The sequence below is a fragment of the Zingiber officinale genome, chromosome 5B (assembly GCF_018446385.1).
Source record: "Zingiber officinale cultivar Zhangliang chromosome 5B, Zo_v1.1, whole genome shotgun sequence".
NCBI classification, from domain to species: domain Eukaryota; kingdom Viridiplantae; phylum Streptophyta; class Magnoliopsida; order Zingiberales; family Zingiberaceae; genus Zingiber; species Zingiber officinale.
The window spans coordinates 75093977-75106248 of NC_055995.1; the positions used below are offsets into that span (position 1 = coordinate 75093977).

Sequence of the window (12272 nt, forward strand, 5' to 3'; positions counted from 1 at the left end):
TGGACAAACGCAGAGCTAGCGAATCAACGTCGACGAAGAGGAAATTGCCGGTCGATGGATTTAAAGTTGACTGGTTCAGAAAAAGGCCGTCGCTTGCCCTCCAAGGCTCATTTGCGAGCTCTGTTCGCCCCCTGCAAGAACTGGGCCATGCAACCCATGAACATGGCGCTCATGGCGTGGGCCTTCGTCGTCGTCGCGGGTCTCACCGTCGTCTTGCTCTTCATGTCGGGGGGCATGGACGGCGCCGTGCCGGAGAGGTCGGAGAGGACGCGGTGGACCGAGATCACCAACCAGATTCTCAACGCCCTCTTCACTATCATGTGCATCTACCAGCACCCGAGGCTGTGCCACCACCTGGTACTCCTCTGCCGCTGGCTGCCGGACGACGCCGCCGAGGTGAGGAAGGTCTACTGCAAGAAGAACGCTAACGCCGGCGCTCGGCGGAGCGACGGGAGGGGTCACATGGCGTTCGTCGTCGTGCTTCTCCACCTCACTTGCTTGTGTCAGTACGGCCAATGCGGGCTCTACTGGGGATATTCCTCCGACGACCGGCCGACGTGGCTACAGATCTTCTTGATGGCGGTTGGAATCTTGTCGCCGGCGGTGGCCAGCGCCTACGTCGCCTTCGGCCCCCTTGAAAGCAAACTCGATGAGGAATTTGAGATTTCGTCATCGAGGAGACACGAAAGAAAGGAGGCCGTGGGCCGGGAGTGGGCTGGCGGCCTCTTCGACTGCGGCGACGACCATGTCGGCGCGTCGCTATCGCTCTTCTGCACCTGCTGCGTGTTCGGGTGGAACATGGAGCGGCTGGGACTCGGGAACAAGTACGTCCACGCCGCCGAGTTCGTGCTGCTCTGCTTCGCTCCCCTGCTTGTGTTTACTACGACGGCGAGCCGCATCGACGACGGCGTCGTGAAAATCCTGATGAGAGTCGCCGGGGCGCTGCTCTGCTTCTGCGGGTTGCTCTACGGTGGGTTTTGGAGGACGAAAATGAGGGAAAGGTTCGATCTCAAGGGTGATCCTTCGTGCTGCAGGTGTTCGCCGACGGCGGCCGACTACCTGCGGTGGCTGCTTTGCTGGCCGTGCGCGGTGGCGCAGGAGGTGCGGACGGGGAATTTGTACGACGGCGTCGAAGAGAGCAGGGAAAGGGACTTGGAGGAGAGATCGAGGTCGTTGGCGGCGCCGGCGAATGGAGGTGCAGCAGGAAATGGAAGATATGGTGACGTCACGATCGACAACGACGAGGAGAAAGATGATTCTAAGGCGCCGCCAGTTCAGCAGTTGATTCAGCAAGAAGGCGATCTAAGAAATTGATTAAAGAGGAATTTCATTTCGTTTAAATAAGATTTGGATACTTTAAATATTCGAATTTGGATCGTGTTCGGATTTACATCCGATCGTGATAAATAATTCCTAAGTTTGGTTGCCCATAAATGAATTGATTAAGATAAATCTCATTAGGATATCCCAATGCTTAGGATATCCCAATGCTATTATTAACACGCTCAAGCGTTAATGGCATTTGCTATTATTTTTTTATTTTCTTTTCAATATGTAGTTATTAACGCGTTCAATTCTTTGAACACATTAATACTATAATAGATGAACAGTAGGGTCACGTTAATATACACGCCCACATTAACACTCCCCATTAACCACATTATGGGTGCTCTTATAGATTAGTAGGTTGTCAACTAGTTTAAATTTACAATTTAATAGTATATAATATTTATATTTCAAAAATAAAAAAAAAATAAAAAGAAGAAAATTTATAAAATGGAATTTTTGAAGGGTATAAAAAGAGGCATTCTAAAATTAAGTGGTCGATTTAAAAATTTTACATATTCACAATGTACCATATTCCACGCATAAAGTTTGCATTGGGCTCCAAGATCCTCCGATGTAAACATTCAAGGAGCAAATCGCTTTTTGAACAACGCGTGTCTCTTTGACGGGTCCTTTGGTTTCGATTTCGAACCACGTCCTTGTTTGTTCTTCCCAGTGCTGAAAAATCCAATAATGAAGCAAATCATTAGTATGTTAAATAATTCAAATATGAATAAATGTTGCAAAAGGGAAAAGGCATGTGAGGAAGACTTACGTGTATTCCATATAGACCATTCCATTTGCTCCAGAGAAAGCACTCATTGAGCCCGCAGAACGCTTGCGCTTGATAGCAGTTATATCACCTGAATCCTCCAACAACTGCTCCGGACCCATCATGTCGTCACCAGCATTCAGCACCTGTTTAAAAAGGGAAAGCTCAATACTGAAAACATTCACCCAAATTCCAAAAAGATCAAATAAGTATCAAAAAAAAAAAAACACCTTGTTCAGTAGTTCGGTTTGCTCATCAAGGCTATGATAACTGAGTTCAGCGCCTAAATTAGGAGGCGGCAAGATAGTGATTACCTGTGATAATTTTGCTTCTCATTTATTAGATGTGTACAATAAGAAATAGAATACAAAACTAGTCTAGATGAAAGTTCGAATTTCACTAAAAATATTACAAAGTCTGCAAATAATTAAATAGAATAAAAAAGACCATGTTTATGGTTATGCATTACTATGTTGTCCTATGGTTTATCTCACCGAAGTAGGAAGAATATTTCATCATTCACTAGCAATCACACAAGCTCTCAAATTGTGTTCGGCAATTCTAAACTGAATATACAATTGTTCAAATACACATCTTGCCTTCTTAAACTTAATGGAATGAGGTCAACCAGACGTTAGTTATAGTACACATCCCATAAATCTAAAGACACGGAAGATTAGAAATGCCCATACCTCTTCATGTCTAGTATATTGCCTAATAAAAATTATCTTACGGAAGATTAGAAATGCCCATACCTCTTCATGTCTAGTATATTGCCTAATAAAAATTATCTTCCGTATAGCATATCAAATAAAACACTCTTAGTTGAGGCACTACAAATTCATCACATCCCATATAAAAAGGCATTTATAATTTGACCAATGCTTCTAAATAAAGTTGGAAATAAACCTATAGAAGAAAATGTGTCAATGCATTGAGCTCAGAAATTTCACAGAGATGAAAAGAAAAGAAAGGAAATTTTGTAATTGATGCTGGTCCGCATGAGCCAAATTCATGAGATGACAAGAAACACTTGAAGCATGCCGAACAAAAACTTAGGACAAATATTTGTTAACCTTTGTAAAACAGGATCAACGGATGTGCTTTACCTTGAAGCTATACCCTTGATCAATTAAGAATTGCTGCCTTTTAGTAGAGTAATACATTTCCTGTATCCAGTAGAGAGGACAATTATTAGACCATATGCTTCACAACTTCGTTCAAGTTGAGCGTTACGAAAACCAATAGATGGAACAATTATTACTACAATCAACAGATGAAATAATTACTACAATTCCACTAGTTGAGCACAATGTCTATTTTTTTCTTTAAAAAGAAAAGAATACTGCACCTGAGTATCCGTGGAAACAAGAGAATAGAAGAAAGCATTGTATACTTCTTTTCCACCTGCCATTCTATCTTGCAGTCGCCCCTGCAATGCAGACCATGCCCAGGAATGACAAAGAAATAAAAAAAAAACACACACACAAAAATGAAATACACAAGGTTATTTTATCTAAGTATTAGGAAACAGAAATGTTTCTGCCAAAATAAATTGCACAAACTGATTTTATGTCGAATCCAAAAGTGGCTACAGAAAATCAAGTCAAGCCATAATAGTAGATATATGTAGTACAAACATTAAAGTAAACAATTGTGGCAAAAGGCGAATACGCTCACCCCCAGTGCCCCCGCCAATCCGTCCCAGGGCTAACACGGAGGAGGTAAATCACGGGCGGCTACTAGCCTTTGGAATAGTGACTAGCACATAGGGAGGTATTATCTCGGCTTTGTCGAGATTCGAACCACAGACCTCATTGTGGCAACACCTCATGCGCTAACCACTAAACCCACCCGAGAGGACAACATTAAAATAAACAAGAGTAGTAAGACAGTGGTTATCAAATTATTTATTTATACAATTAATTGAAAGATAATTGATAGTAGAAACTTAAGCAGACAATTTTCATTGTTTTCAGATAATAGTGACCTAATGTTGTCGCAATCTATAATAGCACTAGATGTTGGCTTGCAGGACAAAGGGAACTATCCTCTAGGTAGTCAAATCCAAAAAACTTTAGGCTTGCAGGTTTTGTATAGTGGTTACCTGGATTCGAACCAATCAACTATACAAGAAAGCAAACTAATCTATGTTGCAAAAATCAATTAATCTTGTTTTTGTCTTCCTCAAGAACAATCTGCTCTTTACTGCCAATTCTATTGGGACCCTACTGCAGATCCATTGGTCAAGGACTAACCAGATCTTTGGGATTTTAAGCTTACTAGCTTGATATGGTTTCTACTTGGCCAACCCAAAAGTAAAGTTCATAATACATGAAGTTAGCTAGCACAATTGAAATTTTAAATAATTATAATACAAGTTTTTGCAAGATAATTTTCTGCCTAAAATCATCAGTTAGAGAGATTCTTCTGTCAGAAACAAATAAGCAGACACAATAAACTTGAATCTTTTAATGCTAACTCAAGGTATCCCATGTATACTAGCCAATTTGAAGGTTCAATATGACGCAATAAAAAAAATAAGTTTATTCAATTTTATGAATCATATCATGTACAAACTAGTCCTCTAGTTTCGTTTCCTACATATATTTCATTATTTAATTACCTTAGCCCTAAGAATACGACCCAAACGTTGAGCTTCCTGACGTCGTGAACCAGCATGGGATGAAATCTGTATTATCACATTGGCTTCTGGAATATCAATTGAGTTGTCACCAACCTGTAAAAAAAAAGTAAAAATATCTTGATTAGTGATCAATGGTACTTGACTTCCAAAAATGACATAAATTTTAAAGAAATAATGAATTGCTCTATTCTTTCACTGCTTTAGGACCAACCTCTTATCCCCTTTTCCAAGATTAACAAAAATATGACTTCAACCTCATAATCTAGTAAACAAATATTTAGAAATTACTAAAATATGTAGTATAAAGATAATACTTCACAAACCTTGGACAAGAAGATTGTATTGACATCACGACTACTCTTGAAAGCTTCAAGAATCCTAGTTCTCTCACTATGGCTGAAAATAATTTAAAAATAATAATAATTAAATCAAAGAACAAGGGCCACTATATGAAAATTTTCATCAAAGCTCCTAGAAAGAACCTGGTTGCACCATAGATCATGGGCTTTTGGAGCTTCATTGCATACGCAGTCAATGCAAACAAATTATCAGCAAAAACTATAACTTTATCTCCACGTTGCTGCTCATGAAAGCGAATAAGAAATTCACAAGCTCTGAACTTATTCGGATTCATCACATATAGTGCCTAGCAAGAGAGAATCTACTTAGTTAGAAAACAAATCAAGAATATGAATCCAAATAAAATTAGAATTGAAACATATAAATAGCACTAAATAAAAGGGCAAAAAACGGATTAAATCTTAAAGTAAATTAGTACGGAATTTGGAGAAAATGGAAGAAGTCTAAATCTTATTTAGGTAAATTGAACTGTCAAGCATGCAATAGAATTACAATATATGACAATTTTATATATGCTAAGAAAGAAAATTATCTAATTCTCCAAGCACTATTAGAGTAGATTACATGTACAGCTTTCTGAGTCATTGGGCTCTATCAAGGGAAAACTTGAATTTATAGATATGAACATGGTAAAGGTATAATTAATTAAATAACTCCAAGATATCCATCTTCACATCAAAAAAAAATTGTTCTGTTAGTCTTTAGATTCTTCATGTAAATTAATTCTTGTATTGTGTGACATGGTCATAGTTTCAAACATTTGCTTGAACTAATTAGTGATATCACTTGATTGTATTATGTTGTGGACAAGGTTCAAAATCTCGAGCCAGTTTCAAACTTTGACTGAAACAATACTAATTTTGATATCATATTGGTGTTTCAATGTATAGCACCAATGGAGAATTGGAAGGGAAAGAAGAAACAAAAAAGTAGGAAAAAAAAAAAAGAACCTAACTATATATATCAAAATTTAACCTTCATATCCCATTTAGAACGATACAATTTAACATTATATTATATTGACACAAGTAAAAATAATAATAAATTGTATTTCAATACATCTTGAAACATTTGTAGCATGTCTAGTAGTGTCGAATGTCAATATGATACGATACTTCAAGTTCCAGAAATTTGTCAGAACTAAACGTTCTAACTATACCGCCGACACCGTAGGAAATTTCAAACCATGGTTGTGGGGGAAAAAGATAGTATTTAGATCAACAAATATAGTACCTTCCCAACAACACCTATGTGGTGAGATAGGATGATAGTTGGCTCGTGGATTAAAGTGTCATTCCAATTGGTGGACACAAATGAAACTACCTTTTGGTTCAAAACCAAAATAAGGTAGGCATGAACAATAAGTCAATAACTACCTCAACATGGTGCTATTTGCCATGGGTGCTTTCCATTTATTGCCTAAGATTCATCTTTCATAGATGTCATTGTAGCACCACCTCATAGCTACTTCAAAACATCAAGGGTGAGCAAAAGCAGGAAGCCTCACTTCATTATCTAAAATGCTAATTAATAACTTGAATCCACTATTTACTAACCTAACTTGTTAACCTTACACTAATTACCATCCTTCCTATCATCACCCTCATGATCTAATGGCAATCGACTCCTAACCTGTTTGACCTCCTTCTCTAGGTAGTAGTGGCCAAATATGAATCTAACTTTATGCAAGCTACATCATGGCAACCAAGATAATCTACTATAAAAACTGTTAACATCTCCAAATAAATGAAATACCTGTTTTTTCTTTGAATTCTCTTTCTTCAAATATTCTGCAAAAAACTCCTTGGTCATAGGACACCAGACTTCAGCACACTGGACATTAGCAATAAATCCTTCTTTTACCAAATCCAACCAGTTTGCCTCATACAGCTTTGGTCCAATAAGAAAATTCAAGTCTGTGATTCGTTCATCTTCTCTCACAAGTGTTGCTGAAGTGACAAGAAAACAATATTCAGTAAAAAGAAACATGAAATATCAGGCAGCTTATGCCGTACAGGTAATCATAAAGGTAATTCAATAGAAGAAAAAATGACCAGTAAGTCCAAGTTTGCAATGAGATTTGGTGATGCTAATTACTTTACGAAACATATGTGCTGGAACAACATGAACCTGTAAGGAGAAAGAGAAGAACAAAAAGTGAATCTGTAATATAAAGAAAACTATATTGAATCGGAAGGAAAGTTTTTACGTGGACAATGAACTACTAGATATATTATGCCAAGAAAAATTTAATTCTTGGATGTAAAATGGTAGATGCCATCATGCCACTTTCTTTTCACTCTTGATTTTGATGGCAGTGATTTCCTAATACTCCTGAATCATTTTAGATGGTGATTCAACGAATATCAATTGTAGATCCCTGAAGTCATCTCTCTTATATGTTCAGTTTGAAATAGCTTTAGTGGTGCAATCATCATGAAATTATGTTAACTATACTTTTTTTTGGCTTCCCTTTGGCTTTTACTCTAACACCCTCAACTGCAATCCATTAATTATATAATTTATTGGAATGTGCATGCATGAAACCAATTTATCCAAAAAATAGACATGTTATGGATTTAAAAAATAAAGTACCTCATCCATAAGTAGTAGTCCCCATTCTCTATTTCGTATTTCTTCAATGATTTTCTCAGAATCCTTAGATCTCTTCCCACCAAAAGCTATCATGTTGTAGGTGGTCACAACTACACCAGCCGACCCACGAAATTTTTCTTTATTATCAGATGTGAAGCAACTTATGTTCTCATCTTCTATGGTGGACCAGAGCTTAAACTGAAAAGCCCATTGATCCACAGAAACGGCGTTTGTAGCCAAGCAAAGGCAACTCTTTTTTACGCGGCAAGCAGCAGAAACACCCACCAGAGACTTCCCAGCGCCACAAGGTAACACAATGATACCAGACCTAGCTCGTCCTGTTGTACAACAAGAAAGTAAAGCAAAATCACTATTAGTTAACTAATTGTTTAAGAGCATCTAGAATGTGTATTGTAGCACGCCTAATTCGGGTAAGATATATCAGCAACAGCAGCAGCTCTAATCACATATATATGGAAATTCAACTCTATTATTGGACATAGTATGACATTGTTTTCCAACCTTAATGATCATCTACTTTCTCATCTATGATTTCTATTGTAATAGTGTTAGAGAAGAGGCTTTAATTGTTCAATGAAGATGAGCTTAGGCCCATTGAATGTGACAAAAAATGGTAATGAGGATAGAGCAAAACTACATGTCTAAGAAATGCAAAGAAATTAGAATTTAGCTGTAACTCTTTTGCTATGAAATATGGGAAAGGAATTAGAAGAAAAAATAATAAGATAGCACAAAGTTTCACTGCACAAAAAATAATATGTATTTGTATAAGTTTCTAGATATACATAGCAGCAAAATGTCCAAAGGCTGAACAATTATGTTAGCACAAGTTCTTTCCTAAATTTTTTTTACCCTGGAGCTTCTTTTATAATAACTCTCTCCAATCAAATTCCACAAGAAATCATGCAAAATAACAACTAATAGCAGCAAGGAAACGAGCATAAAAATCACAAAAAGGTAGATGAAACATAATAGCAAGTATAAAACTTAGGAGGGCACCAATTCCTATGTGTTCATCAGTGTCAGCATCAAGTTGTTGTGGTTAAAATATTGGTGATCAATATTGGTGACCCTAAACCCTCATGCGACCCTCAACATTTTTCATCTGTGCTTCGCATCAATATTGGTCGAGACATTTGCGTTGTAGTTAAAATAAACAAATGCAGGTGATAATGTACTTACCATTGCGAAACATCTTACTGAGACTTATTTGTTGATATGGTCTTTGTTGTGCTTGAGGTTTCAATGCTATATTCAAATCAGGGTTCACCTGTGGTTAAATTTCCAAAGAGGAATTACATCCACTATAACTAGAGTGGAGATTCTTGAACTTGAATAAAATGATAGTATAACTTGAAAACTCAATGAATTCCAATAGGCATATTTGAAAAATAAACAAACATGTGACTCACTGTATCATTTCGATAGTCATATTCCTCGAGCATAGGATAGTTTAGAGCATTAGGCAAACATCGTTGCTTCACATTTTCCACCTGCAATAAAAATAACACTGTTTTAGACAACTTTCATTAAATGCATTAACTGTAGGAGGTGGAACCATATGGCACCTGAGAAGGGTCTATCTCAAAGGAATGAGTTTCCTTCTCTATTGCAGTAGCTAACTCCGCCTGATTCAATAAGTCTTCATGAACACCGTGTGAATCCTAAAACACATTAGATGAGTCAGTTGAAGTAAAGATGGAAACATAATGGCCACTAGATTATAAAAGAATATTAGCATTAAAGGACTGGTTACTTAGGTAGATAGGGAGGAATAGAGGAGGGGAAATGGAAGAAGAAAGAGAAGAAAGAACAGTGAAAATTTTCTTCCCAATTTTTCCCTGACCAAATTCAAGCAAAAGATGAAAGAGGAGATGAAACAAGCTTGCATACTAATTGCCTAGTATTTATGTTTTTGATACCTTGTACCTTCTCTAAGAATTAAAAAACCGTGGAAGATCTACTTTTCATTATCCTTCCATTCCATTTCTCATCCCTTATCTCCTGTATTCCATACCTCATAAAAATTGAGTTAAGAAAGTTAGGATATGCTTTAGTGGCATTTGGCAATGACCAATTGCCCACTTCTTGAATCTATTACGACAAGGCCAAGGATTGACTTTTTTATATAATTATTATTGTGATTAATATTTAATTGTATTTGATTATTTGCAAACAATTGTATTCAAACATCACATATGGATTGATGCAGATATGGTTACCAAAGAATAAAGAATGTCATATGTCAATGTGATTGTTCAAAACTCAAGTATCCAAGTTATGTAAGTACCTCAAATTTAATCTGAGCGCTCGATATAACTTTGTCCTTGCGCAATCTCTTCAATACCTGTATTCATGAATTTGCATGTTGTAGCCAATGATGACAAATAATCCACGTGATGTGAACAAAACAAAGATGAACTAGAACTTCCCCATGGATCGAAGTTACCTCTGGAAATGGTGACTCAACAAAATATCGATTCTTTTTCAACACAAGCTTAACTTTTCCATAATTAGCAGTCGATCCACGGATAAAGTCTATTATCTCAGATGGCAACTTAGATTTCGACAGCTTGTTCATGACACTAATAATGGTCTCAGTCTCCAGACCCACAGAAACCGCAGCATAGAGAGAGTGTGGCGTCAAATTATACTCGTGCATTGATTCCGGTCTGCAAGCAAACATACTCATAGCACGTTCAAAAAAAAACCCCTAAATGCAAAAAATGGACCCTAAAACAAATTCTGATACCTGCAGACAGGTTCGGCGATAGCCATGAGGAAATCGTAGGCTTGCTTGTAGAGAGGCGAGAACGTTTCCAGAATGATCCGGCCATCACCGCAGGCCCATAGAGGCCTGTTCACGTGATCAGGCTTCAGCTCCAGTTGGGTGAAATCCCTCTTCTTAATCTCCCTCTCACCTACCAACCACAAAATCCACATTCGTCAAAGCAAGAGCATGGGAATAAAAACTCACCGAAAAAAAAAATAAAAACTCCATCAATTTCTAACTCTTAACACCATCTCGGGTATCATCGTCGAAATGGTTCCCATAGTCATCGAAATCCTCTTCTTCCATAATACTAGTAGCCTAAAAATGCGAGCTAGTATTTAGGAACAGAGGAAAAAGAAGAAGAAAAGCTCGGATCAGTACAGTAAAATAATTCGCCTCACCTTAGACGAGGAAGAGATGGTCTTCAGCTTCTTCATCGGGCGACCTCTTTCTCCTAGCAGAGAGGGATTTTGATAAATTAGAGAAACATAAAAAACAAAAAAAACGATGGCAATAGGGCTCTAAGCTAAACCCTAAACCCTAACAAACTAAAACTGCATGGGGTTTGGATTGGGATAACCACCGTCGCCACCTGCCATTATCTGTGAAGCCTTCTCGCCGAGGTTCGTCGCGGGCGGAGGAAAGCCGGAGAAGAATCACAGTGAAAACTGAAAAGGAAACAATAAACCGCTCTACCGACGTGCGTATATTTAAAGTTGGGTACTTGGTGTTCATTTGATTCGATTCGGATTATTTGAGTTATTCGATTCGGGTTATTCAGATTTTATAATTTTTTAAATCTAATCAAGAATTAAATTGAATTAACTATAAATCAAACTGAATTATTCAAAATTAATTCAGATTATTCGGTTCAGATACCAATTAACCCAATTTTATTTTCATTTTAAATTTTCAATCTTCTACAAATAAATAAATTCTTTATAATTTATATTTATAAATAAATAAGCTCCAAATTTGATAAAATAGTTTCATTCAATATAAGAAAAAAAAACTTACACATTCCAAAAATTCCAAAGATCAAACTAAAAAAATTAAAAATATATATATTAATTTCTTATTCGGGTTTCGGATGGATTATTCGGATGGGGAGTTAAATTCAAAACCAAACCATTAACCCAATTAACATTTCGGGTCAGTTCATTCAACCGACCCGAATTTCATTCAACCAAACCAAATAACCCGAATGTTATTTGGATCAGACGAATTAATGAATTGACCCGAATAATGAACACCACTACTCGCAGTTCCTTACTCGTCGGGCTCGGAACGAACTGGCATTGGTCAGCCTGACTCGCGGCCTAATAATCACGTGGGCCGAATCATCGGCCCACCTGCAGAATAAAGACACATCACTTTTATCAATACTAAAAAAAGTTTATTGAGATTTAAAAAATAGATAAAGCTAATAACAATGAAATAAACTTTTTACAAAAATAGTATATTTTGCTCTTTAACTTTCATTGATATCTCAAAAAAAAATCACCTTTCTATTGTTAAAAATCTACACTATACAACTTGGATAAAATTTACTTTTACAAAATATGATTTATTTGTACAATTTGTAAAAAAAACACTTTATAAGTATCATATGATAATTTTAATATTATCAACCAAATTAAGTTAGGTTCTATTATATTTTAATACCCTGTATTTAAGTATGCAGGAACTTAGGAGCACAGGAAGTCAAAAGAAAGACGCAGCTAGTAAGAAAAACGACACGAGAGAGAGTCGACTAACTCGGTGCATACAAGGGACGA

The 12272-nt window shown here is 37.0% G+C and overlaps 2 protein-coding genes across 4 annotated transcripts; one reads left to right on the forward strand and one right to left on the reverse strand.

Moving 5' to 3' along the window:
- Positions 1-1314, forward strand: LOC121986743. The gene has a single exon (XM_042540685.1). The coding sequence runs from the start codon at positions 55-57 to the stop codon at positions 1312-1314; it is 1260 nt and encodes a 419-aa protein (XP_042396619.1). The 5' UTR covers positions 1-54.
- A 528-nt stretch (positions 1315-1842) lies between these two features.
- LOC121984549 (general transcription and DNA repair factor IIH helicase subunit XPB1-like) lies at positions 1843-11142 on the reverse strand. 3 transcript variants are annotated; one of them, XM_042537524.1, is made up of 20 exons: positions 11078-11142; positions 10896-10948; positions 10743-10812; positions 10474-10642; positions 10171-10393; positions 10012-10068; positions 9290-9385; positions 9134-9214; positions 8904-8991; positions 7701-8038; positions 7160-7235; positions 6861-7054; positions 5228-5391; positions 5069-5141; positions 4725-4838; positions 3450-3530; positions 3208-3267; positions 2329-2412; positions 2102-2244; positions 1843-2004 (listed from the first exon to the last, which is right to left on the reverse strand). In XM_042537524.1, exons 1-20 carry the CDS (start codon positions 11091-11093, stop codon positions 1911-1913), a joined length of 2274 nt encoding a protein of 757 aa, XP_042393458.1. In that variant the 5' UTR covers positions 11094-11142; the 3' UTR covers positions 1843-1910. The 3 variants fall into 3 exon arrangements, with proteins under 3 accessions (XP_042393458.1, XP_042393457.1, XP_042393459.1); XM_042537523.1 differs by having other exon boundaries at positions 10734-10812; XM_042537525.1 differs by having other exon boundaries at positions 10734-10812; positions 11087-11108.
- Between the last annotated feature and the right edge of the window lie 1130 nt (positions 11143-12272).